General features: G+C 33.8%; 1 protein-coding gene across 14 annotated transcripts in view; it reads right to left on the bottom strand.

Annotated features, from left to right (window-relative positions):
* LOC106787111 (ryanodine receptor) overlaps positions 1 to 25,860 on the bottom strand; it is a 36,487-nt gene that overhangs the window by 2,258 nt on the left and 8,369 nt on the right. The window contains exons 5-57 of one of the 14 annotated variants that reach the window (XM_014749203.1): positions 25,715 to 25,729; positions 25,105 to 25,182; positions 24,940 to 25,015; positions 24,729 to 24,841; positions 24,352 to 24,551; positions 24,068 to 24,250; positions 23,807 to 23,978; positions 23,512 to 23,681; positions 23,257 to 23,381; positions 22,808 to 23,178; positions 22,370 to 22,701; positions 21,169 to 22,277; positions 20,857 to 21,065; positions 20,274 to 20,373; positions 17,003 to 17,201; positions 16,526 to 16,899; positions 16,219 to 16,450; positions 15,981 to 16,007; positions 15,695 to 15,839; positions 15,311 to 15,606; positions 14,697 to 15,230; positions 14,355 to 14,587; positions 14,157 to 14,259; positions 13,929 to 14,099; positions 13,726 to 13,841; positions 12,231 to 13,595; positions 11,990 to 12,144; positions 11,472 to 11,643; positions 11,094 to 11,114; positions 10,696 to 10,973; positions 10,374 to 10,594; positions 10,287 to 10,310; positions 9,778 to 9,868; positions 9,378 to 9,694; positions 8,988 to 9,291; positions 8,747 to 8,900; positions 7,865 to 8,656; positions 6,746 to 7,764; positions 6,254 to 6,625; positions 5,918 to 6,030; positions 4,989 to 5,082; positions 4,500 to 4,745; positions 4,324 to 4,347; positions 4,028 to 4,048; positions 3,493 to 3,904; positions 2,990 to 3,394; positions 2,670 to 2,886; positions 1,719 to 2,577; positions 1,428 to 1,636; positions 953 to 1,202; positions 556 to 837; positions 178 to 464; positions 21 to 81 (exon numbers count right to left, since the gene is read on the bottom strand). In XM_014749203.1, coding sequence (XP_014604689.1) covers positions 21 to 81; positions 178 to 464; positions 556 to 837; positions 953 to 1,202; positions 1,428 to 1,636; positions 1,719 to 2,577; positions 2,670 to 2,886; positions 2,990 to 3,394; positions 3,493 to 3,904; positions 4,028 to 4,048; positions 4,324 to 4,347; positions 4,500 to 4,745; positions 4,989 to 5,082; positions 5,918 to 6,030; positions 6,254 to 6,625; positions 6,746 to 7,764; positions 7,865 to 8,656; positions 8,747 to 8,900; positions 8,988 to 9,291; positions 9,378 to 9,694; positions 9,778 to 9,868; positions 10,287 to 10,310; positions 10,374 to 10,594; positions 10,696 to 10,973; positions 11,094 to 11,114; positions 11,472 to 11,643; positions 11,990 to 12,144; positions 12,231 to 13,595; positions 13,726 to 13,841; positions 13,929 to 14,099; positions 14,157 to 14,259; positions 14,355 to 14,587; positions 14,697 to 15,230; positions 15,311 to 15,606; positions 15,695 to 15,839; positions 15,981 to 16,007; positions 16,219 to 16,450; positions 16,526 to 16,899; positions 17,003 to 17,201; positions 20,274 to 20,373; positions 20,857 to 21,065; positions 21,169 to 22,277; positions 22,370 to 22,701; positions 22,808 to 23,178; positions 23,257 to 23,381; positions 23,512 to 23,681; positions 23,807 to 23,978; positions 24,068 to 24,250; positions 24,352 to 24,551; positions 24,729 to 24,841; positions 24,940 to 25,015; positions 25,105 to 25,182; positions 25,715 to 25,729 — 14,448 coding nt within the window. Of the gene's footprint in view, positions 1 to 20; positions 82 to 177; positions 465 to 555; positions 838 to 952; positions 1,203 to 1,427; positions 1,637 to 1,718; positions 2,578 to 2,669; positions 2,887 to 2,989; positions 3,395 to 3,492; positions 3,905 to 4,027; positions 4,049 to 4,323; positions 4,348 to 4,499; positions 4,746 to 4,988; positions 5,083 to 5,917; positions 6,031 to 6,253; positions 6,626 to 6,745; positions 7,765 to 7,864; positions 8,657 to 8,746; positions 8,901 to 8,987; positions 9,292 to 9,377; positions 9,695 to 9,777; positions 9,869 to 10,286; positions 10,311 to 10,373; positions 10,595 to 10,695; positions 10,974 to 11,093; positions 11,115 to 11,471; positions 11,656 to 11,989; positions 12,145 to 12,230; positions 13,596 to 13,725; positions 13,842 to 13,928; positions 14,100 to 14,156; positions 14,260 to 14,354; positions 14,588 to 14,696; positions 15,231 to 15,310; positions 15,607 to 15,694; positions 15,840 to 15,980; positions 16,008 to 16,218; positions 16,451 to 16,525; positions 16,900 to 17,002; positions 17,202 to 19,577; positions 19,678 to 20,273; positions 20,374 to 20,856; positions 21,066 to 21,168; positions 22,278 to 22,369; positions 22,702 to 22,807; positions 23,179 to 23,256; positions 23,382 to 23,511; positions 23,682 to 23,806; positions 23,979 to 24,067; positions 24,251 to 24,351; positions 24,552 to 24,728; positions 24,842 to 24,939; positions 25,016 to 25,104; positions 25,183 to 25,714; positions 25,730 to 25,860 lie in introns of all 14 variants that reach the window. The other 13 variants (XM_014749202.1, XM_014749204.1, XM_014749205.1 and 10 more) reach the window with 13 other exon arrangements.

Below are 25,860 nucleotides of genomic sequence, written 5' to 3'. Positions count from 1 at the left end.
TCTTTCTAATATTTCCTTACATTATCTGTGATAGTGACACCAGCTTTCCATACTTGATATCTCCAATCGATATTTACGATACTGTATAAAAAATATAAAAAACAAAATAATGATGAGAGATCAAGAAAATAATTATAAAAATTATTATATATTATTCATGAGAATATTGCAACTTACAAATGTATCAAACCAGAACCTTCTTCCTCTTGTTGACTGAAAGATGTCTTTTCCATGCCGAGCAAATTACTGATGTAATCGAAATCGTACGTTTCGCTATACTTTTGTCTAACTTTCTTTTTGACGAATTTGTCCCAATAATTAACGGGAAACGTTTTAGCCGATATTACCATTTTATCCCAATGTGCTTTGATGTCATCCTCCTCGGGACTTTCGGCAATGTACAAACCATCGAACTCGACACGACGGGCAATTTCTTTTTCACGTTTGAATATGGCTAACGGTACCTGTGTATATCCAAAATGATCATTTATAATATTATAATTAAAAGAAACAAGATTAATGATTATAAATTCATTTAGATTACTCGATTCGTACTTTAAGATGATAATATGCTACAAGCATGGCTAAAGAAACGATAGAATGTAATGCAGCCATTAGCCTCATAACGTGTGCCATATAATAAAAATCTTCCGAAACTTCAACGAATTCCATAGGATCTTCCTCTTCCTCTTCGGAATCATTTTCACCGCTACCACTTCCAATTTCTAAACCGCTACCTCCTGAACCAGATGAACCTTCTCCCGACATGTCAGCTAATATATCAGCCATGGCATCCCCACTACCTTCATCGTCGGAATCCCCAGCTAGAGATGTGACCTATACAAATATCGTATTTAATAAATATTATAAAATAAATCGTATAAAAACAAAACATCGTAATCTCATAAATCATAAATTGATATAACATATAATCACACAAATTTGTCCTTACCTTGTAGAATAGTAGCATGAAATTTATACAAAAGGCAAGAACAAGGGCAACGTATTTAAGATTATAAAAGTTTCTAGCCAAAAATGAGACAATGCGATGAGTGTATTCCGAAAAATCAATTGACGATGCAGCCGACGGTTCGGTTATTGTTTCTTGTTTTGCTTCAGCTTCCACAGCTGCCATTGCTGCTTGTTGAGCAGCTGCCGCTTCAGCTGCTGCTGCGGCTTGGGCCCTTGCTTGTTCGCCGGTACTAGAAATTACAAATTCATTTTCAATTATTTAATACTCGTGGTCAATTCGTATATATTACTTCTAGACATTACATTACAATTTTATTTTATGTTAGAGGCAAAAAAATAATGATTAGATATAATAGGAATGAAATAAAACTTCGATTTATTAACGATAATGATTTAAATGTTAGATCAAATGAAATGATTTGTAATATAGTATATATGTATCAATATGATTGTACCCAAGTAAATCGACGAATTTAACAGGTGCATCAGATTCTCCAGTACCTCCATCACCTGTCCTTATACCTTCCTCACCGCCACCCTCGTCCGGAGTACTTTCACCAGTTTCCTCGATACTTGATTGTGGTGTTGAAGTCGACGATTCGTGTGGTGCTATTTTTATTTGACCACCTTCCTCTTTCGTTATATCCATTCCGAAAGCTTGTACCTGTCGTACCAACGCGAGAATGTTATATAAACAATTGAATGTTTTATTAAACATTATAATGTTTTATAATATATAAATAAACCTGTAAATTAGATTCATCCGGCGTTGGAGGTAAAGCAGGCAAATGTCTCAATGGTTTTTCTTCTTCTTCTTTTATCTCAATAGCGGGTTCATCCATATGTGGTCCTCTCATCAAAGTTAATAATAATTTCATAAAGTAACTTATCACGCAACCAACACCAAATCCGGAATAATAAAACGAATAAAATATCATTTTGAAAAAGCCAATAAATAATTCGGGTATCGTCATTTGTTGCATCTCCGTTATTTTGTTTTTTATATTTGTCGGTGAGAACATTGAAAAGAAGAAATAAATGCCATCCTTGAATGCTTGTATACCTCTCCTTATCGGATCTTTGTTTCTTTCTTCGTCGTCTTCCGACATGTAAGTGTAAGATGATTCTCTCGCTTTACCAATACCACCGCTCTCTTCTACCGCCATCAAAGCACTGGCATGTTGCATTTCAAATATCGCATCTTCGCAAAAATTAATGAAAGTTTCTAATTTTTCTTTTTCACCTGCCTCGACTACCGTGTTATAGAAATACGTTCTTTTTGATTCTTTTATCTGTGGCTTTTCCCACTGTTCTATGTTTGATTCTTTGATTTCGAAATATACCCGTTCGATTTTTTTATTACCACCTAAAATTTCTATCCTTCCTAAAAATGGTTCGAAATAATTTAAAACTGAGCCAGCAGTTTCGAGGAATCTAGCCAATCTAGGCTCGTTTGGCATATGCTCAGAAAGATTAGTCAAAAGTACAGCGAGATTAAAACCAATTTCTTTCGCTGGTTCGTGGAAACGATCCATGAAGGCAACGTAATCGATTTTACCGTCGTGATTAGTCTCGCAGCAAGCCAATAAAAATTCTATCTCTTCGCTAAATATTAATAACAAAATTTCGATCCGTTATTACATTTTCATATAATCCAACGTTAAAATATTAAACGATTATAAAATGTAATAACTCACTCGGTGTAACTTTTTTGTTGTTCCATTTTCTCTTTAAAATCTTTAGGATATACCCAACCGTCGCTATTAAGATCTACTTCTAAGAAACTGGGCGATGATACTAGATCTTTTAATTTCAGAAACATATCGAAATATTTTAGAATTAATTCGACGTTACCCGCTGACTCGACCAACGTGTCAACCATCTGTTTTCCGATAGTACCATTAACGACGTTTCCTATATATTAATATAAACACAAATATTTCATTAGAATTATTTTTTCCAAAATAATTCACATTTTATATAATATATCGAAATATTATTTATATTTAAATAATACCTTCCAACATTGATAGCATCATAGTGATCATATCCTTTTGTAGATTCAATAATTCTTTCAAAAGATCTACTTGACTGGAGTGTTTCGATAATTTATCTTGCATGTGTGAAAACAAAAATAGAAAACCACCAACGGCATCCCACAATCTCGAATGTGCTAAAGCCTGTTGATTTTGTGCGCAAGGTCCCTGAATAACTTCAGTAAGGGTGTTGAATACTTGACTAGCAACACCGATTGCTTTGAAAAAGTTCGCTTTACCAGCCGGATCAATTAATTCTTTACTCGAATAATGCCAATAAAAATCCATAATTGATTCTTGTAATCGTAGTAAATAATCCACGGTACATATGACGACGTTTACCGTTGTTGTATTACCCGCTTGCGTTCTGAGATAATTTTGCCAATCTAGATAAAAGAAAACAAATATACATATATACCGATTTTTTATATGCAAATAATAATTTCAATTGATATTACAATAAATCATTATCAAATGAACGTACCAAGATTGTGACCTTCACAAGTCAATTGTATAAAACGGAATAAAGCACACGTAAATTCAGCATCGTGCATGTTTTTTTCACCAGCAGCACCTTCAGAACCAACACCAAGACCCTCGGCTTTTGTATTCCTCTCGAAAGCATCCAAATCGAGAACACTGCAGGAATTCATAAGACCCGCGATCGAGGTGAAAAAACCAACGTCCTTCTTCTCCTTCAGATGATTTAACATTCCACGTTGTATCTCTATGTTACCACCGCGAAGAATAGAAATTCCCAATTCCAATGTTTTCATAACCATCTCGCTTGGAACACCTTTGCACGCTGATATATGAAGTAATACCATTTCCGCGACACCCCGATTCGCTAAACGTGCTTGATGAAAAAGCAGCTTCTGCTTCTCCATTTCTTGTTCCTACGAAAATAAAATGACACAATTGAAGCAAAAAATATATAATATTAATATATCCTATACACAGATAATAGTTAAATTTAGCAATAATAATAATTAACGATTCATTGAGACACATTATCTCACCATTAATTTGTGCATTGGCCTCTTGAGATTGCAATTAAAAGTATAATAAGCATTGTTAGTGACATTATAAAATAATAACATATGGATAAATCATTGATTGAATTCTAAATAAATTAGAAATGCAATGATGAAGGCTGCATAAACTCTACTGCTAAAGTAATTAAATAATCACGAGTATAATACTATCACATGATTACAATCGATTGAAATAAATATATTATGCGGTATAATATTACGGCTATGCGTTTTTATTCTTAAAAGCGCATGATTTGGTTCGATTAACATCTTGATCTTACCATAAGCAGTTTATGTGGCCACGTCTATACGAGTAATAAGTTAAAAAAAAGAATAAAAATCCTTGTTATTTGTGTGTTCATTTATCGAAATTCATGTGGATTAGTAAAAAGGGAATGTCATCGTCAATTTGATTGTATAATTAAATTAATCGTTTAACGAACAAAAAAATAGTTACATGAATGGATGCTCCACCCTCTTCTTCGCCGCCACCCCCTTCCTCTTCACCCTCCTCTTCTTCCTCCCCGCATGATTTAGATATTATTTGAGCGTAACTCATGTACAATGGATCTTCTTGAAGAGCACCGGATCTTTCAGTCATTGCACCACGACAGAACGTTGTTACCAGTTGTGTTAATGGATCTGGTTTACCCTCATCTTCATCCTTGTCCATTTTTTTCAATTCTGCATCCTCGAATGATTGCTACACAATTTCAATGCAATATAATAGATTAATATTTAGCGAGATTTATAATATATTAAGGTTAACCAAAAGTTCCTACGTTTATTGTGTGATTTTATATAATGCAATTTTTTTATAGTCAATAAAATTACTTTATACATGCAAGTGAAAAAATATTAATTTAAAAAACGCACTAACTTTTGATTCAATCTTTATATATAATAGAATATAAATAAATAATTATATTTAATGATATATTATTACCGTAAGGTCTTCAATCATTACTTCCTGACCTACGTTTTCGTCCTGCAACCATAATTCGTAGTACGTCCTCGCAAATATATTTATTGCCCGATGCCTAAAAAAAATAATATTGGAAAAACCGTGATATTACGCGGTATAGAATAAATCAAAGATTGACCAATTTAATTGATCGTATTAATTTTTGTTTGTTTTATAAATTATAATTTATTTTAATAGCGATGCGCTTTTACCTTCTCAATTTGTACAATGGTTCACTACGCAGACATGCAATCGCTGCTCTCTTTCTGGCTGCGCATAGCACACGTTTCCATCCATCTCGAGATGGTGGAGGTTTTGTCGCCTGTTAGCAGCATGCACACACACACAACTAAATTCGTTAAGGAACATCGAGAATAATATTTCGAACACACAAATATTACTTTTCAACGATTATCGCATAAATACATTCATAATATCGTATTTCGTACAAGCGCAAACGTAAAATCGCTTTATTTTTTTTTTTTAATACAATAAACACCATATATCTCGATGCACGAGATATTTTTATTTCGTTTCTAATTCTAAGATAAAGAAGAAAATAAAAAAAAAAAAAGAAAAAGAAGAAAAAACAATGAAACGTAACGATATCGTTAATTGCATTAGAGAGCGAGTAATTGAAATTCGACAATTGAAGCGGTGGATAGATAAATAAATGAAGAAAAAGGAAATATGAATAAATCAAATAGGTTTTCTTTATACCTGTACACAACAACAACAACAAAAAAAAGAAGAAGAAGTGTTTCGTTCATCGAAACAAAATAACAAAAATATACGGGTTTTATAATTATTTAATATATTAATGTGTGAAAAAGAAAGAAAAATTTCAACATACCAAAGAAATATAACTCTTATGGGAATGCAACAAACGTAAATGAACAAAAAAGGGATACCTGGGCAAGGAATGTAGGGAAGTTTGACGGAAACAAGCGATCACCGCTCGTTTGCGTTGTATCGACACCACTGATCGGTATTGACTCTTGCTCTGCTGTTGTGGATGATCTATCTACTCGAGAGAACATAAAATGATGATAGAAATTTGTGAAAAAACAGAGCTACACGATAAGAAAGAGAGAGAGAGAGAGAGAGAGAGAAAAGAAATATATATATATAATTGTGAATATAACTCTTTTAAATGAAATATATAATCAATAATATGCTTACGAAAATAACGTGTCTAGCAGTTTACATTAAAAAAAGATAATATTTAATATTATATATTAACTTACCATATGTAGGCCGTACAGTACTTTAGCCATGTCTGTAATTCTAGCAACTACGTCCTCGAGTTGTTGAGCTTTAACCGGTTCCATAACATCCTTCTTCTGTCCTAATTTAGAATACAAATAATGTTGCCAGGACATCTCGTCCGCGGGATCGATTTTATCGGGCAACGTTAATTGGGTCTTAGCGAATTCGGCTATCTCGTATTCCGGCATCTTTTTTAAGAATCTATCTTTGCAGTGTTGAACGAGTTCTTGTTCACGACCAGCGAACAGATTCAAACCAACTGGTAGCAAACGTTTGAGACATGCAACCATCAGGGACGCCTGAACTTCTTTATCCTTGTCTCTTTTTTTGTCACGATGTTTCTTCTTTTTCTGTTTATTAATAGACACAAAAAAAAAAAGAAAGAAAAGAAAGAAAGAATAAAAAAGAATGATTAATTAATGCGTTAAATTATTTTCAATATCAAATGATATTATAATAAATGAATCAACCTTTCCACCACCAGCCGGAGCAGTACCATCCGAAACGGTAGTTGATCTTCTAGTTGCAGTTGGCATTATAAGAACCATGTTATCAATCTCGTTAGTCGATATAAAGTTTTGTTCCTCGCGTAAGAAATATTGTGACTTTGACCATATATTGAATATCGCGGCAACGTGATTGTAAAGATCTTCAGCTTCGGGTATATTATTTCTCAACCAATGATTCCTTTGTAAATCAACGTACTTAATAAGAAGAGGATAAAACGAATATATGTCGCGTACCAAAAGTTGCCAATCTTCCTGTATCTGAGCTTCGACCTGCGATGTATCATCAGTAGAAGATTTAATGAATCCCCGAAGGGATTCTTCTTTGTGAAACATGGTATCGGTACGTTTTCTAACGCGTTCGGCCAAAGGTAAAAATGGATCTTTGAGTAATTCTTCGGAAGAATTAATAATTATCTGTTGCGTATAAGCAGCGATTCGTGTCATCCATGGGGCATTTTCGTTGCCTATATTTTTCTTTATCAATTTTAATACATTTTTCAATAATTGATTCATGTGATCGCTGGTTACCATGCTGACGTATGTACCTTCGGTTGGATTAACATTATCCGGGCCTTGTGCCCACCAGAATGGTAAGTAAGAGCATAAAAGTGGTAATATTACGTCAACAACGTGCGGGGCATCGTTGTAAGTTTTTTCAGACTCAACGAATTGATCGACTTCCGTTAGGATCGTTTCCAATGTTGGCATACTTGATTCCATTTTTGTCATAATGTCTTGAGCTTCTAATGAATGATCAGCGATACGATTTAAAAGGGAATATTGATTGTGTTTGTTTAAATGAGGTTCTAAAAAGGCAACTGGGAAACAACTCGAAAAGGCACCCAAACAGGAACCAAGATTTGGTTTGTGACGTTCGATTTCAGTTTTCAGGTATTTTCTATCATGAGTTAAACTGGAATCTACACCGAGAGTATAAAGTGATGCCAACATTTTGTAAGAGGCTACTTGAATTTCATCAACTGTAAAATATAAAATATAAATGTTTTTGTTAAAGTATATATTTCGTTTTTTAAATATTTTACTTTATATTTATGTATATATAAAAAGATTTTGACTTACGTAACAAATCGCTTCCGTATTCGCAAGCAGCTAGATGATCAAACATAGCAGTAAGAACTGGCAACACGACACTGTTGATGTACGATAACGATGTTGAAGTTTTCAAATGTGTACCTCTAAGATGACTATACTTTCCCTCTTGAAGATTTAATATCGTATGGCCTAAATCGTCTGCTGTATTATTGAAAAAGGTCAACATAGAAGTCCTGATAAATTCAGGACAATTTTTAACCAAACTCTTCGCGTCGATACCCTTTACAAGGACCTGCAGACAACGAACGGTTATCCTTACGTCAGCACCAAAAGCGGCAAGCCTTGATCGTAACAAATTGGCCAATTTGCAGAATAATGCAGCGACCATTTCTTTTTCCTTCAACGATGCCGCCCCGATATTATTCGTAGCAGTTGCCACTGCGATAAAATAATTCCTATGAGTACTGAAATACTTTTCCATCAACGGCAATACAACTTTGCTGAAAAATTTGATATCCCTCGTCGACGTTTTGAAACTGTTTCTACGACTAAACGTATCGGATGGTTTCAAAAGTTTCATGTTGATCGTCGCTTTGTCGAGATACGCTATCAATTTTTCTAATAAGGAATAAGCAAAACGAAGTTCAACCGCTGCACCGGCACTGGCAACTTCCGTTTCTCCACCACGATTTGGTCTGTGAAGTTTGTAACCTTGATATTGCAAGTATTTTAAGAATTCTTGAGAACGTTCGCGATCCTTTCGTTTTTCTTTATCGGTTAAAAGATCGTACGGTACCAATTGAGGATGAATACCACCTCCTGAAAAAAAAAAAAGAAATGTGACATTATTATTCACGCGAATGAGAAAAGCTAATTGAATTTGTTATTTATTTACAAATTTTAACCAACCACACGTAACGAGTTCTTCCTTTTTTTTCTTAGCCCAAATATCATGAGCATTGTCGGCCAAACGTTCGGCCATGTTTTGCATTTCTCTGCTAAGCGTCAAATTGGTCATGTCAACTGGATGAGGATTGTAATTAAACGGACTCGCAGAATCACCCTAAAACGAAACAACTTCATTAGTTCACGTAGAGTCGTCTAATCATTTCTTTCCTAACAACATATTCATAATGAGATATTATATTACCTGACTCTTGGATGATCTTCTCATAGAACTACGATTCGTCGATGGTACATCAACTTCTGCATGTTCGACACTCCAGCCAATAGCCAATAAAGCTTTTAAACTTTCTCTGACTGGTTCTTTGTAACGTTCTCTCTCGTAATCATTCAACATGTTGTAAGGTTTCAATCTTGGATGAGTTTTATTAACATCGGACCATTGTTCACCGTAAGTCCAACCATTCTCTAATTTTCTACTAGCCCATGCATCGTGATAATGTTCAGAAAATTTTTGTACTATTTGATTCAGATCGTTATTTAGTACAACGCTAATAAACGAAATTAATCGATTATAATTATTTGTCAAATAAATAATTCACAATCTAATATACAATTATGTAGAATTAAAATATACCTAGACGTGTTGATGGGTTGTGGATTATATGGACCATCGGGTGATTGGGTAGACGTTGATTTGCTACCGTACCATTCGTCTTCGTAATTTTTGGACAATGAATAATCCGGTGGTAAAGCACAACCAATAGCAGTGAGACAGGGTAAAGCTTTTCCAAATAATTCCGGATCGTAATCCATTTTAGACAACGAATCGAATATATTACTGAACAGAACCATCGTCAAACGTTTTTCTTCGTCACTCGAAGCACCATAAGCTCCTTGGCCTCCAGTCGATCCGTAATATTTAGCGCACCGATCGTAATGCAAAGTAAGCAACTATAATAATATTAATAATAATAATAATATTAATATTATTACAATTATGTATAAATTATGAGTAATAATTTATTTTTACTTACCCTCAATGCGACCGTGGTGTACTCTGACAATTTCGAAACATCCACGGTTAATTTTCGAAGTAATTTAAGCAACATACTCGGTTGCATTTGGCTGCAATTTCAAATAATATTAACACAATGTTATACATTCGATATGTTACCGTCATAGCCGAAAATCCGCCATTGCTAGTAATTCCTCGGCATTCTTATCAATTTTTTGAACCTTTTCAGATTGATTTATAACTCGATATGGTATTCTACGCGTAGACAAAAGTGTGTACTTTAATTTAATATAAGTTTCATTAAAATCTATTGACTTTTAGTATAAAAAATATTTACCAAAGCGCTTTGCATTGATGAGAATGCCGAGGAATTACTAGCAATGACTGATTTCCGGCTTCGATGGTAACAGATATAAGGGGTAACATACATATATTATGATAATATAAAATCGTGTATGATCGAGCATTTATATTGACAGATTAAAAAGATGTACTTTGATGTTTAAAAGTAGTATCAATGTGACTTACGAAAAATTAGACTCGTCAAGACATCTTGTCAAATCAGAAGAATTCAATTAGTTCATTGACAAATTATCGAGAACGTTTATTTCTTACCTGGTCAAAGCAACGAGGAAATCTGAGACAGCTTCGCGTTGACCCTTCGTTAACATTCTATTTTTGCTAAGTCGATATACGGTATGTAAAGTAGCATCCAATAGACTCGCATAATTATCAGCCTCGTTGTAAAACTTTGAATGTTTTATCAATAATGGCAAAATACTGTTTCCTATATATCGATTCATAGCAAGGGCCATGTCGGATTCGTATCCATCGTTCTATGTCAAACCAAAATAAACACATTCGTCAATATAATTTATCTCATTTTTTTAATAGTATAATTGTAAAAAGAAAAAAATGAAACAAATGAATGTTTTACCCTATCCAACATGGTGGCAGCTCTTAAATCTGGTAAGAAAGCTTCCTCGAGTAATTTGAAAAACAATTCTTGAGTTTCAATCCCATAAACGCGTTCCAAGAAAAGTACGACACTTTGTTTATGACCAGGTATCAATCCAGACGGCATATCACTTTTTGGCCTTTCTTCTCCAGCAGCTGGATTATGCAACGTAAATCTTAATGATAGTACTCCTTGAAGATCATCCAATGGTACCAACGACCGTAAAATAGCTCTTGCACGAAGCGATTCATTTTTTCCTGTAACGTTAACCTCGTTAATTGATATTATCACCTCATGTTTATTACTTATTAACAATGTCGATGCAATTTTCACATAAGAGATTTATATATATATATATATATGTATACATATATTACCAAGGGATTCCGAAGGGGATTCTGTTGGTTGTTAAAAAACAAAATAAATGCTCTTATTAGCTATTAATTTCTAAATTTACTTTTTTTTTTTTTCTCAACTACTGACAATCTACATGATAATGATTCTGTAATATCTACGTTGACGGGTATATTCTGATTATCGATAACAAAAATTCGGTTCAATTAACGTGTATGCAATAATTCTATTTATATTTGTCATTAAATTTTGAGATTTATATAAAATAATAATATCTCTACTTTCGTGTGTATCATTTAAAAATGAATAAAATATATGTAAATAATATTGTGAATAGGACAATTTTGTTGGTTGTCAACGATGAGGCGATAATTGAAAATCTAATCTTTGTATGAGCATACCTTGCTCGATCACGGAAGAATCTGGAGCACATCGACCGAGTAAATCAACGAGGGTGCAATAAAAATTGAGAATAGCAGCACCCGTATCAATGTAATCTTCATCGTCGTCTGATTCTGGAAGCGGATGCTCGAACTGCATCACCACTGCTGTACCCTCGGCTTCGTCGTGCACCTGTTTAAAAAGCTACGTTGATATTTGATTAGTGGAAATTGCGAGCATGCAATTGTAAAAACAAAAATAAATTGTCTAAGCTATAGGTAAGGAAATCGCTAATCGATGATGAGATATATAGTTAGAACAATAAACATAATTACATTTGACAAATTATTTACATAGGACAAATAATTATTTTACGTATTTACATGAAAAAATGCACATCACAAAACGTATATCTTCTGTGTTTTCTTTTTTTCTTTTTTTTTGTTAATTCTTACTTACAAAATTCAATCCTGAACGTTTAAACTTTTATTGATTGTTATTCGCTGGTCAAGAAAAATCAGAGACTAGTCGGACTTACTTTTCGTCTATCGGCGATACGTTCGGACATCTTATTGGCATCAATTATAGCTCTCAGTAAACCTTCTCCCTCACCTCGTAATGCAGGACCCAAACATTCCGGTCTTCTTATCAACAAACGTATTACCAAGTTTGCATTTTCTTCAACACTTTCACCTAATGTCGTATGGAAAATGAATGTATTAATATTATCTTGAAAGATAATAAACGTAGATATAAAAATAAAGAACCTTTTTACTAACCATTTACCCATACACAAAATCTCAAGAAATCTAAATAACGTTCACCCTCGACTGGATCCCAACCGAGATCAGGATAACCTTTTTCAACCAATTCGGAATTCGATTGCAGGCCGCATCTCGACAAATATATTGCTATTTTTTCTAAATAATGTTCTCTAAGGGCGAGTGCCAGTTCAGTGTTTTCCATCAATGAGGAATAAGCTACATCCAATGGTGTAGAACCTCTCAATGATGGTCTGGCAAGTAGAATGTTACTGTTTTCCAATAGGAAATCAAAATGATCGAACATGGCCTTTTGATTTTGCCTTGAGGTACGACAGAAATAACAAAGGAATCTACAACAAGCTACTACCATTTCGTGAGATGTATCTTTTTCTTTAGAAGCTGCTTCTCCTTCTGCAGCCTGTGCTTGTGTCTGTGCATCTGATTGTGCCTGTGCACGTCTACCTAAAGTATTCATCATAATCGCCATTACATTTTCGTGAATCCTAAGTACTCGAATCAAATCTGGATGCTGGAAGAACGTGTGATTGTTCACCAACTTCCACAATCTCTCTCTGACGAGTTCTTCTTCTTCCTGAGACATTTGTACTGGCAATAAAGCACGAATCTGACTTAAACCAACCCACATCGAAGCAACGTCTTCTCTAGTTTTACTATTAATCACATAAGTTTTTTCCAATGCTCTTATCAATTCGCCTACAGTGTCGTATTGTCGTACGAGTAAACTAAACATTTCACGTACGAGTTTGGGCGTTTCAATCTGAGCTTCTTCCGCCCATTTAACTATGGTTGCTATTAAAACCTTACGAAATACTTCCTCGGGAGTTTTCTTTTCCGGTTCTGGTTCTGGTTTTGGTTCTTCCTCGAGTTCCTTAACGGCATTGATGAAATTAAATAATTTCTTCATAGCACCGGGTTTTTGTATTTCTTCCTCGGGCTCGTTTGCGGCATCCGCAGCTTCTTGCAATGCGTGCAACGATACGTAAGACATTAAATCGTTGTGAAATTCGTTCATCTTTGCCACTAATTCTTCCCCGCATGGACAATTTTCCGAATCTTCTTCCGGATCGAGACTTTTGAAACTTAATATCGCATTCATTTGTTCGCGAGGCGGACAACGAAATTCTCTCGTCTTTTTGGCAGCTACGGCAGATGGCAAATCGGATTGTTTGATGTCAATGTAACGACGCAATTGATCGGCTTGCAAATCACCAACGAAATCATGACTGAACGCTATGATAGATTCTACGCGATGACGTAATTGAATGTCATTTAAATGATGGAGAAGGTAACACATTTGCAACTTTGCACCCTCCGCCATTTTCATATGAAGCAAACCCTTTTTGTGCTCATCTTTGCCTTCTGCGAAATGTTACATTTAAAAATACAAATATGTCATTAATTTTTTTCACGAAGTTTTATTATATATATAAATAAATAAATAAATAGTAAAGAAAAGTTTATTAGCTTTTTAAAATCTAATACGATATACCTTTATCAAATGTTGGATCCCAAGTTTCCGGATTGATCATAATAAGTAATTTCACGACATCCTCGTTTCTAAGCATTCCAACCAAAAGTAATCTATCTACGAGTTTTATCAATGGCCTGCGTGTGAAAAACATATTTATTATAATATAATATTATTATTTTTTCCAATGAGAGAAATATCAATTAAGTTATTATTTGACGTACAAGAATAAATTTTCGTTGCTGCCTCCTATAGGATCTCGATTATGAACCTGATTGACTTCAACGGCTTCGTTTAATGCCATCATCACGTAATCACGTACAACATCGAGAGGAAAGTGTGGACTGTATAGACTTCTTATATTCTCGATAGTTTGATCGCTAGAAGGAATTCGCCTTGATAGCCGATCGATTAGTAAAGATTCACATCTACTTGAAAACAATTATTCTTACCTTATATCAGTCATCTTCATTTGCGGCCGTACGGATTCGGTTTCCAAATATCTAAGACTATGTTTCATTTCGGGATCTTCGTACAAATCCTTCAATTCTTGACCTGTAAATGTATATATTAATATAAATTATAATAAATGAATAAACATTATACGCGTAACAATGTTCGACGATCTAATAAATTATAATAAATAATACCTAGAGGTATGATAAATTCATTTTTGCAAACTTCCATCGTAGTTGCGTGAGACTCGAGATGTAATGCGATCAGTAAATCGTAAAAACCTTGTCGTAATGGTCCGGACATATATTCGGCTCGGATAGCATACAATAATTGTTTTTGATCGACGTGTTGACATAATGCATGAGCTGCTCTGTAGTTCGATTGATAACACAATGCCGCATACAGCGTCAATGTGTGAGCGTGGAAACTATAAATGTTAACAATAACGATATTTGAATTATCTTAACAAATAAAGTAATTACATTTGTACGTTTATAATCGGATGTATGTATATAACTTTTCCAATGGAGATCTACCTTAAAAGTTTGTCCATTTCAATGAGTTCGAGAATATCGATACACCTATCTTCTTCAGGAATATGTAAAGCCAACATTGAAATTGCATCTTCGCAAAGCATCGACCAACCTCTGATATCGGACAATTTCAAAGCGTGGACCTGAAGCGATTGATTTGGTACTCTGGCCCATTGATGAGGTTTCAGACATTGCACTTTGAGTCTGGGAGGAAATTGTGGAATTACATGACGTTCTGAATTTTGTAAAACTGCTGCAGATAACGGTAACGTCGTAGACGTTCTTCCAAGTTCGATTTGAAGGATCTCTTTGCTGGTAGCTTCGACAAATATCGCAGGAAATAATTTCGTGTCAGGTTCCATTTTGAATTTGTGAGTGGTTTCTTTACCCTCGCAGGTGAAAGAAATGCAACCCGTTGCGGTGTCCACGAAACAACCGACGAACATCCCTTGGGATGCACCCTTTCCCGATGCATCTTGGGTAACTTCGTTGTATAATTCATCGGCTCTTACCATGTAACAACTTTGTCTATCGACTCTGAAAAATATTGAATTATTAAGTGAACATAAGTTATATAAGACTCATTAATTCGTTTTTATCAATTTTAAATAACTTACTGTTCTACCGGACGATCGTAATCATCTGTAATGACAACCGAAGCTTTCCTAACGCGGGACAAATTAAAATCCTTCGTGTGCAAATGATATTGCGAAGTTACCCAACCAATGTATACGTGTGTCGGATCTTGCCCGGGAAATATTCTAACACCGTAGAAATATTCGTTCATTAATTTTAAACATTCCGCGTCAAAGATTTCATTACCGATAGCTTCCACCCCACTGCCAGTTAATACCGACATTATTTTAGGTGCGTTACGTTCCGGAATTTGTGGTGGGACTACTTTCAAGTCGGTCTGCAAAAAATATAAACAAATGATTCAAATTGAAATCTTTTTATTTCGCGTATAACACCTATCATTTTATTTCATAGATTCAACTTACGGTAGAGACACGTATTTGAGCAGTTTTACTTCCAGTTTTACTTGCAGTAAGCGTCCTCGTACTTTTATCGGATACGTCGGAACGTACTTGAAGCTCCGGCGTTTTAGCTTTTGCCTCCGGTGATTTTGCTTTCCGCGAAAAGAATCTTTAAAATGGAGAAACACAACGTTGAAGATGTTCTTCGGGAAATATTTATTAATTTTTGTTTTAAAACGTTAAAGAAAATAATCACACAATGTAATACGCGCGCGCGCGCATTACGTGTTATGCTGTCGAATTTACTTACACATCTTCCATTTCTTTGCTAAGCTTTCTAAGAACGTTTAAAGCGTTAAAATTAATCTTACGATATGAAATCATTTTTAACACTTTACCGATCGTATACGTATATTAAATTTTTTAAGTTTACATTACATAAGCACTCATCTTTTTTTCCTATAATCGATATTTTTTGAGTATGTCGATGTACTTGTATATGTTCGGTAAAGTATTAAAACGAAATAATCTTTGAAATTGATTTTTACCTAAACGGCGAACGACCGCGTTTCTTTTTATCATCTTTGACGTCACCGTTCATCTCCCCGTAACCGTTCATTTCTGCTTCATTTACAGCACTATCCATAGCTCCGGAACGTGATCCATAAATCGAACCCTTTCTCGGTGGTCTCATAGGTTTATTTCTTTGCATTGGTATTGGTGATTCTTTTGCCATCTCATCAGCTTCTACAGCATCTTCAGAATAATTCCTTTGCAAGCCTGTGCATTCAAAAATCATTTCCAATGAATGCACAATCTTATATGTATATCAAATAAAATATGACATAGTTATACCTTTGATATCGCTCATGCTAAATCCAGATTTCATGATTTGTTCCATTTGAGCCGAAGGTGCCGCCTGTTGGGTTTGTTCGAATTGTTCGGACAAAAGTCTGCTCTGATGCATTTTAATGTCCTGCCATCTTCGTACCTTCTCGTTTTCCGATATAAACGTTGACAGGCAAATAACGGGAAGGGAAAGTCGTAAAAATTCCCAATTAGCTTTTTCCATAGTTTCAAATGTGTTGTGAGAAATTTTTAAACAGGGCGGTGTGTCCGATCCTGCAGGAATTCTAGCAACGTCTATCCTGGTATCGGCCATGTCATCGGTGTTCTCGAAAATTGGTTGATCCTTCGTATACCAATACGTGACTAAACGATTCATGTTCCTATAATATTAAAATAAGACAACAAGAAAATAAAATAAATCAAATAACGTCGTAGAATCAACCAATTACGAATGTGTGATAATAAATCAGATAGAATACTTACACGCAAAAGGGTTCGTATCCTTCTTGCAAACCGCAAGTAGTGAAAAATTTCAAAGTATTCACGTCCTGACCAAACGTCAGTTTAGCCTTTTGTCCGACGCCAAGTGTAAAAGCTGGTACGAAGGAATCACCTTGTACGTCAGCGAACGATGTTTCACCACCGAGTGCATCCATCAGAAGTTCTCCGTTTAATGAAAAACCTAAATTATTGTTTTACAATTTAACGTTAGATTATTCGACAACGTTAAATCGAAAGAAATTCTGGATTATTTTTAAACACGTTTCGCGTTTGATGATCTTTTCTCTCTCTCTCTCACACCCCCTCTCTCTCTCTCTTTTTCCCTCTTTCTTTATTTTTTTCTTCTCTTTGTATTTTCATAAAGATATTAATCACGAGATCCAGAATTTCTATCTAGGTTTTTAATACGAAGGTAAAATAAACGGCAACATTTAAGCAAGACATAATAATAAAGCGCGATTAATTAGAAAAGAGCGCTAGGAATGTTAATAAAGGAAGGAAAAAAAAAGAAAGTAGATTAAAAAACTTCGGACATGAAGATGGATTGATTAAATTCGTTATTTACGAGAAGAGTAATTGTTATAGTAGTAGTAGTAGTAGTAGTAATAGTAATAGTAGTAGTAAAAAAATGTATTTTATATAATAGATACCACAAAAAAGCAAATGCGAGAGTAACTTAATTAAAACCAGTTACACATGCATGCGACTTTATATGCATATTACTTTAACACGAACGGGGGTGACCTAAAGAGATGTAACGGATAATGTTCTACATGGAAGTATGTATACTACGCACATATGCACGGTATTGGTTCTGTGGAATAAAGCAATGATACTGTTAACGGGAATAGTCAATAGAAAAACGTATGTTTTAACAAACTTAAACAAAGGATAAATGTCAACAACGATATTATAACTTTGGAATGAAACTTTATTAATCCCCGGAGTCGCATGGAATACGACGAAAGAGAACGTATCACCACATGGTATTTGTTTTGAAAAATAATAATGAGGACGTAAAAATAAAAGAAAAGAAAAGAAAGAAGAAATATAATAATAGAAGAAAGAAAATATTTCTTAATAAAAAATAATAAACAAGAAGAAGAATAATAATAATAAAAAAAAGAAAAAGCAAATAGAAATGAATAAGAAAAAATTGTAAAAATATATGTGAGCATCGAGCAGCCATCCTCCAAAGCGATATTAATGTTATCATCGTTACATCGTGTGAGAATTAGGATTCAGTATTTGGATTAAATGATTAATAATTATGAATCACGAAAGCACTGTTTTTTTAATAACAGTATAATGCTCAGTAGAATACTGGATACCGCAAGACAGTTCGAATATAAACGCTATTTCGATTGACAAATTACATGATGTTATTATTAATAATGATCAAACCAGGACTGTGTGACTGGCTTTGCTGGTTAATCCCAACATATACGGAAATATATTACGATGATATTATATTATGATAGGATGAAAGAAAATTAACGAGATCCCTTTAAAAAAAAAATAATAATAATAAAAACACTCTTTTTGTGGCTTGGCTGCCAATAATTTGACGTGAACGAATGATAAAGATATAAAAAAAAAATATATATATGGAAAAACACATCGATCCTGTCTAAAACATCAGTCCAGATTCGTACCACGTATATATATATTTCAATTATTATTATTATTTAATAGATTAATAGAGTAATGGAGAGATATATGTATGTATTATAATTCTATAAAAAAAAACACAGATTGTACACACAATGATTGTTTCATTATTTTAATGTAAAGGATTTTTTTATGCGCGACTATGTAACACGAATACTAATCAAATTAGCGGATTCTGTATCCAGTAATCTAACTATATATAATCAAAGTATATATATGTATGATGTATATGCGTCTGAATTAGATTCATCCTAAAGTTACACCAAAACCAGTAGTAATATCTCGATATTTGCAAAAAATAAAATATATATATATATATATGTAAGTTGCATGCACGAATTATAATGAAAACAAATTCGTATGCACACATATGTAATATATAAAAGTGCTCGATATGAATATTGTGTGAGAACATTTGGAAAAGAATAATAATGTTTAATTATTGTTAAAAGAAAAATGATTTAAACACTGTGTTGAAAAGGATACACAATTATTTTCTGATACATATACACGTTTCGAACAATTATCTTCGTCGTTATCACACGCGGTCTTGGACAATTATTATTTTATCTTGCTAATATAATAAAGAATATATATACAAAATTGAAATTAAAAAAAAAAAAAATATATATATATATATATTTAGAAATAAAAAAAATGATCGAACTACCACTGGTAAGGATAACACACATGGATCATCTAACACGCGCGCATACACATACATAGATATGTCTTTTACATTGCATATCATGTATTTATGTGTTATATACAATATACAATGTGTATATATCACACATAATATTATATATATATATACATATACATATATATAATGTTTATAGCTTTAAATGGCAGCTGAAGCATTCGTTTAAAGATTCCGTCTTACTAATAGTTCGGTCAATTAGATCCAGGAAAACCCCGACAACATCTCCAACCTGCCATTGCTTGCCGAATGTTTCGGCTGTGCCCGAGTATACTTTTTCCTCCTTTAAAACAAAATGAACAAGTTCAACAGTCTTGTTTTTTCGTCAATTCGTAACCACGAATCGTAGTATATAAACTACATAACGTTTCGATGAGAAGATTTCAATAACGAATAGAACTGCGACGACGATTATTATTATTATTATTAATATTAATATTATTATTATTATTATTATTATTATTATTATTATTATTTTGTTGTTGTTGGTTTGTTTTTTTTTGTTTTGTCTTTTGAATTAATATTATTTTTGTACGTGTGTGAGTATAGGATGATCTCGCACAGTTTATTTCACAGTTACACGTTCCGACATTTTCTCTCATAGTATTATTGAACCTATGATGTTTCGATGAGATCGTGTTGCCTGAATAATAATAATATCTTGATAAATGACTCTTGCGTGACTAGACGGCGATCAGAGTGAAGCCACACTTGTGAATGAAATATTCAGCGATTTCATTCGTCTTGGAGCAAGGATGCAGAGAAAACCAAGTCAACATGAAATAAACATATAGAACGAGACAAAGACAAAAGTAGTGACGAAAAAACAAATCAAAATATAGTGGACCTCTAGTGACTATCGGAAAATGAGACTCTTACTGATAGTTCTGTCTGCGACGTCAATGAAACAGCCAACTATGTCGCCCACTTGATATTTGTGACCAAATGATTCGTGAGTACCAGCGTGTACCTTAGTCACCTGACATTCACGATGATTTTTTAGATTATTTTCATATAATTCTACATTTACAAATAATATTAACGTCGATACCGCGAAGCGCTTAGGCACACCGAACTATGTCTATCGTTCGGTCAAGATCTTCGCTAGATTTATAATAATAATAATTAATTAACATCCTCCGTTTGCACGGATTTTTAAATGTATTTTTGTTTCTTTTTTTTTTTTTTATACGTATACAGGCTTAAGAAAATAATTGCATCTAGAAATTGTAACTATTATGAACACAAATCAGGAACTTGTTTTATATCGTTTGTGGAAAAAAAAATAATAATAATAAATTACGCGATATTATTCGTACTAAACTTACTCAACTTATTCGTATTTCGTACGAATATACACAACGACGTAATCAAATGTTTCATTCTTATAATCCATTTTGTTAAATATCTTCGAAGATCTACGAAATTAGATATAAAATATTTGACACGATTGGTTACTTACGTTATAGCCATCGAATGCCCAGGTATTCTCGTCGCTACCCAACATACTTCCTGGCATACAGTCAGCTTTTGCCCAACCAACGCGCATAGGACCGGCTGTTAAAACTTCGAATTCGAAATACCATTTGCCACTGTTAACCGCATAATGTTTCTCAACCCTATACGTTCTAAAATACAGTTGTCGTAATCTATTAGCTTCTAACAATAGAGCTGTAACACACAACCAAACAAAATATATATATAAATATATATGCGTATTATATTAGTTATTATGAACTATAAATATTTATAATGAAAAATATTGAAAATTTACCCTCGTGTTGTTCACCAGTTGGTGGATCAAGCATATAACCATAGACGAGAAGCGTCCTAACAGTTTCACTGGCAGTATCCCGATTAGCTTTTTTAATGGCCTCATCTACTTTAGGATACGGTACCAAATGCGGACTCCTTCTCATTTCAGAATCTTCGTTCAATCCGTAAGTCCAACCTTGACTGATTCGTTCTTTCGCCCAAAGATTGTGGGTATTTTCTGCCAATTGATCCACCAATTCCTCCATTTTAGGGGTTAAATTGATGGCACTGAGATCGAGAGGTGCCGGTTTATAACCACTGCTTTGTAAGAATGGTTCGTTAGGTAACCTTAATGTTTTTATTCTAGACGGTGGTTTGTCCATTGTAATGTAATATCCAAGAGCTAATATGGTCTTCAACGTTTGAACGGCTAATTGAGTGTCATATCGTTTTTCAGCGGCAGGTAATCTTTCAAACTGTACGATACAGGGATGAATTTTTCTTAAATCGTCTCTGTGTTCACCGTATATCCATCCAGCTTCGATTTTGTTCATAGCCCACATTTCGTGAATATTCTCGGCTAGTTTGTCTCTTATCTGTTCGACGTAACTCGGTAGATTGATCATGGAAGTATCAACAGGTGCAGGAACAAATGCCGTGTCATCTTCCACCAACCATGGTCCGGCTAATACAACTTTATTCATATTCCCAAAATAGAAACAAGGATCCAAGGAAAGTATCTGTTGGGGTAGTAGACTTTCTACCAGAGGTGAAAATTCCTCAGGTGGTTGATACTTCAATCTTCCATGATCGCCACCGAGAAGAAATCTACAGGATAATTTGGAGGAACAACTGATCGCTGGGAAAAACATTCCGTCGAGATTAAAATTTCTGAAAGAGCCAGCAACGTGAGTGCCGTTGAAAGTGAACGATATTACAGGAACGGTCAAATCCAAGGAACAACCAATTACGTCGCTTTTTCTAATAAATGGTTCCGTAGCATCTTGAACAACTTGTGTCTTTCTACCACCTGTCCAAAGATTCGCGCCATCGTAACCGAACGAGTAAAGATCGTCACCGACACCGTTTCCACCCCATTTTTCGCCACCACCTGGATACGGCATGTAACTATAATAAAATTATAAGAATCGATAAAATTGATGAATTAATATATAAGTATTGACATTAAATATTAATAAAATGTCAGATGATATATTTACCCAGCTGTGTTAGCCCAACCTATCCGCAAATGTGGCATCATGTGAGTTGTTTGTTCAATATGATCTACGGTAACTTCGAAATACCATTTCTGATATAACGCTGATCCCTCGACTCTACCGACAAATATGTTAGGTCTTATGCTAGCTACGTGATCAACCAGTTGCGTCTGAAGAAGTAAATTTTTTCCAGGAAGCAAAAAATCACATATATTATTCTGCGATGATCGTACAGCTACTCCGTTACCCACGCAAAGGGAACACAACACGTCCAAAACTTTTGGATCTCTGCCATGTTTCTCCAAAAGAGAGATTATCACTTTGATATGTTCATCCTAAAAAAATGACACAAATCAAACTCAAATTATATATATATATACGTTTTCTCGTTTAATCCTAACAAAAAAGATGAATAAAGAATAAAACAAAAACTTTAAGTACCCTCATCATGTTCAAAGCTTCGGGCGAATCAATAAGAACGCAGTGAAGTACGTCCAACATTCCGGTACCTTCGCTGGACGCTTGAGAACCTAAACGACTGAACAACCAATTCAAACGATTGCTATTTGCAAATTGAGCGCAATTCGTATGGTTTCCTTTGATTATAGCTGCTAATAATTGATAAAGATAACCAGAAATTTGATCCCACGCTTGACCACTTTCGTCTCCAGAAAGTGCGACAAGAAAACCTTGCGAAGTGATCACGTTAATCTTATCTATCGCTTCCAAAATGAGATTTAATATGCCCTCTTCTTGGAACAGATCTTGACGATTTCTTAACGCACGAAATCTGTTTTGTTTTTCTTCGTGTTCTGAAAGAATTGAATAATATTTTATAATTGTCATTTAATTTCAACACACACACACACATTTTCGTTTTTAACACTTACCCATATCATCTTCTGGCTGAGCGAAATAATTGATTAAATCTTCCAGACACATTACCATTTCATTGAGATTTACATTTTGAAAAAACATCGATGCTCTTCTATTAATTTGCAACGTTTCTAAACCTCTAAAAAGAAAAAAAGACATATTTATTGTTAACTTTTAATATCTCATTATTGTTTAATAACGTAACTTCGATCGATACCACACCTATAAGTCTCTTAAATAAAATAATAATAAAAAAAGAAAATGCTTACGTAATAAATTGCGTGAACAAGCTACTACATTTTCTAATAACACGTGCCGTTCTAGATTCTTCTTCTTGGGAACGTGAAAAATCCAAACCATCGTCCATTTTTCCCTCCTCGTGCAATACCGCCTGTTTTTCTTCCACCTTACCCACGCCTTTCTTTTTTGTCTCGTACGACTGAAATAAACGGTAAGAGGATACGAAAAAAAAAAAAGAAAAAAAACAAACAAATTGATAATAAAAATAAAAAGGTACAACGCGATATCATATATAAATAATCCTAAATTAATATTTATTAATACCTTGTAAGAAACCCAGAGACACGTTGTAGAGTGTTGCATAATAACCGTCGAGTCACCATATTTAATAATCGGCATTCCAATAACTTCTAAATCTTTATCCTCGAGTATTATTTTTTGATCATCCTTCTCTTGTCTCAGCCAGAATGTCGAAGTTTCTATCGTTGCTTCGTTTCTATAAAATTGATATATTATTATAAAGATAATATTTAAGAGTTAATGAAAATAAAATAGAACGATGTTAAAATGATGAAGAGTAATGACCTGTCCACCAAATATAATTCATTATTTTCTTTTACTGCAAGATATCGACCAGTTGTCAAATGTCTTATACGCATTGGATGCAACCAATTAATAAAACCACCTGCCCATTTTGTTCTAGCTAATTCCAACCTCCATAAGGATCTTGCTTGACTCATAACACTTCCTCCTTCGTATGTTACGATACTATAGATCAAATTATTTATTAAATAAATCATTATATTACTATATATAATTGTATCAAATTAATATAAATGATAAAGGAGAAAGATATATATATATAATACTTTTGATTAGGTGACGTGCTCCATGTCGAAGGTATAGTAAGACACTCATCGCCACCATGAAAAAATCTTAATACGTCACCACCAAAAACGTATCCTACGTATTTCATTCTACTTATACCAGTACCATAAGGTTGTACCGACCAATGTGTCACGTGAAACGATGCGTTTACTACTGATAAATCATTTTCTTTCGTTGTGTGCTATAGAAAAAAAATGATTTGAATTTGAGAATAATTATGATGTCAATTATACGTATTCATATATTATAACATTGAAGAAATATTAGATTTATCATTTAATTATTATAATAAAATGTTTAATATATTATTTGAAAATAAATTATCGCGCGAAAATTGTAAATTTGATATATTTCTTACCAAGTATCTTTCAGTGGCAACAGATACAAGAATTAGATCGTCACCTACTCGGACCTTTTCACCTTCAGATCTTTGTTTCGAAGCTGGATGTACTGTCCACCAACAAGCTTCGCCTGTAAAAAAAAGAACAATGTTATATCTAATTCTCACCCCCCTATTTTCTTAATGAATAATAATGAACTATAATAGATAATTGTTTTGTTCGATTAACCTTGTGAATGTTGTTGTAAACCTACGTCAAATGCGAGTTTATCGTTTGATGAACTCGTTGACAGACATGCCAGGTACTGAAACAATAAAATTAATGAATATAATATCACAAAAAGATATGGATTATTCTATTAAATGTGATAAATAAATTATATTGTTAACGTACCATGTCGCTGTTTAGATGCCTCAAAAGTATGGCATTGCCATAAAGTAAAGTTCTGTGTCCTGATCCGGTACCTTTTCCCTAAAGATATATAAATAACGTTTTAAGGATATTTAATTGCTTTATTTTCAATTTCTTGATCGTATCTCGATCGTATCTATTATTTTTCAGGCAAATATCATGACGCTTCTAAATGTGATGAATAAGAGATGGCCATAAATACATTCACGTTAGACAAAATAGTTAGCAGCTTTCGATACATCATTTATCCCAAATATTTATGCGCACATGTATATATTATATATATATATATATATATATTGCAATGTAATTGTAATGTATATGTAAGTTATCGCATTATTAGTACACACAAGTATATGCAAAAGGAATATGCGTCGTGCAAGTAACGTTACATTGACGTTAATGAACAATTTTTCAATGTACGTAGGATATGTATTGTAATTTGCGAATTTGCATTATATAATTAATTATATCTTGTGGCCAGCACATAAAAAATAACGCAAGCCGACGATAATCATTCAAAAAAAAAAAAAGAAAATAATTACGAGTTCGTGAAAAAAGAAGCCCTAGACCGATATGTAATTATACTTACTAAATTCTCTTGCTGCTGGAAAGAAAAGAAATACAAAGAATGATAAATGTTCTTGTAACTATTTTTTTCGGGGGGGGGGGCAGGGGGAGGGGTTGATTCGCATTTATCAAAAAAAAAAAAAAAGAAATAAATAAATAATGTAATAT

The sequence above is a fragment of the Polistes canadensis genome, unplaced genomic scaffold (genome assembly GCF_001313835.1).
Source record: "Polistes canadensis isolate GaletaPanama2010 unplaced genomic scaffold, ASM131383v1 scaffold_92, whole genome shotgun sequence".
NCBI classification, from domain to species: domain Eukaryota; kingdom Metazoa; phylum Arthropoda; class Insecta; order Hymenoptera; family Vespidae; genus Polistes; species Polistes canadensis.
Note: the sequence above shows the minus strand (reverse complement) of the source record. Positions and strands in the feature narration are given on the sequence as shown.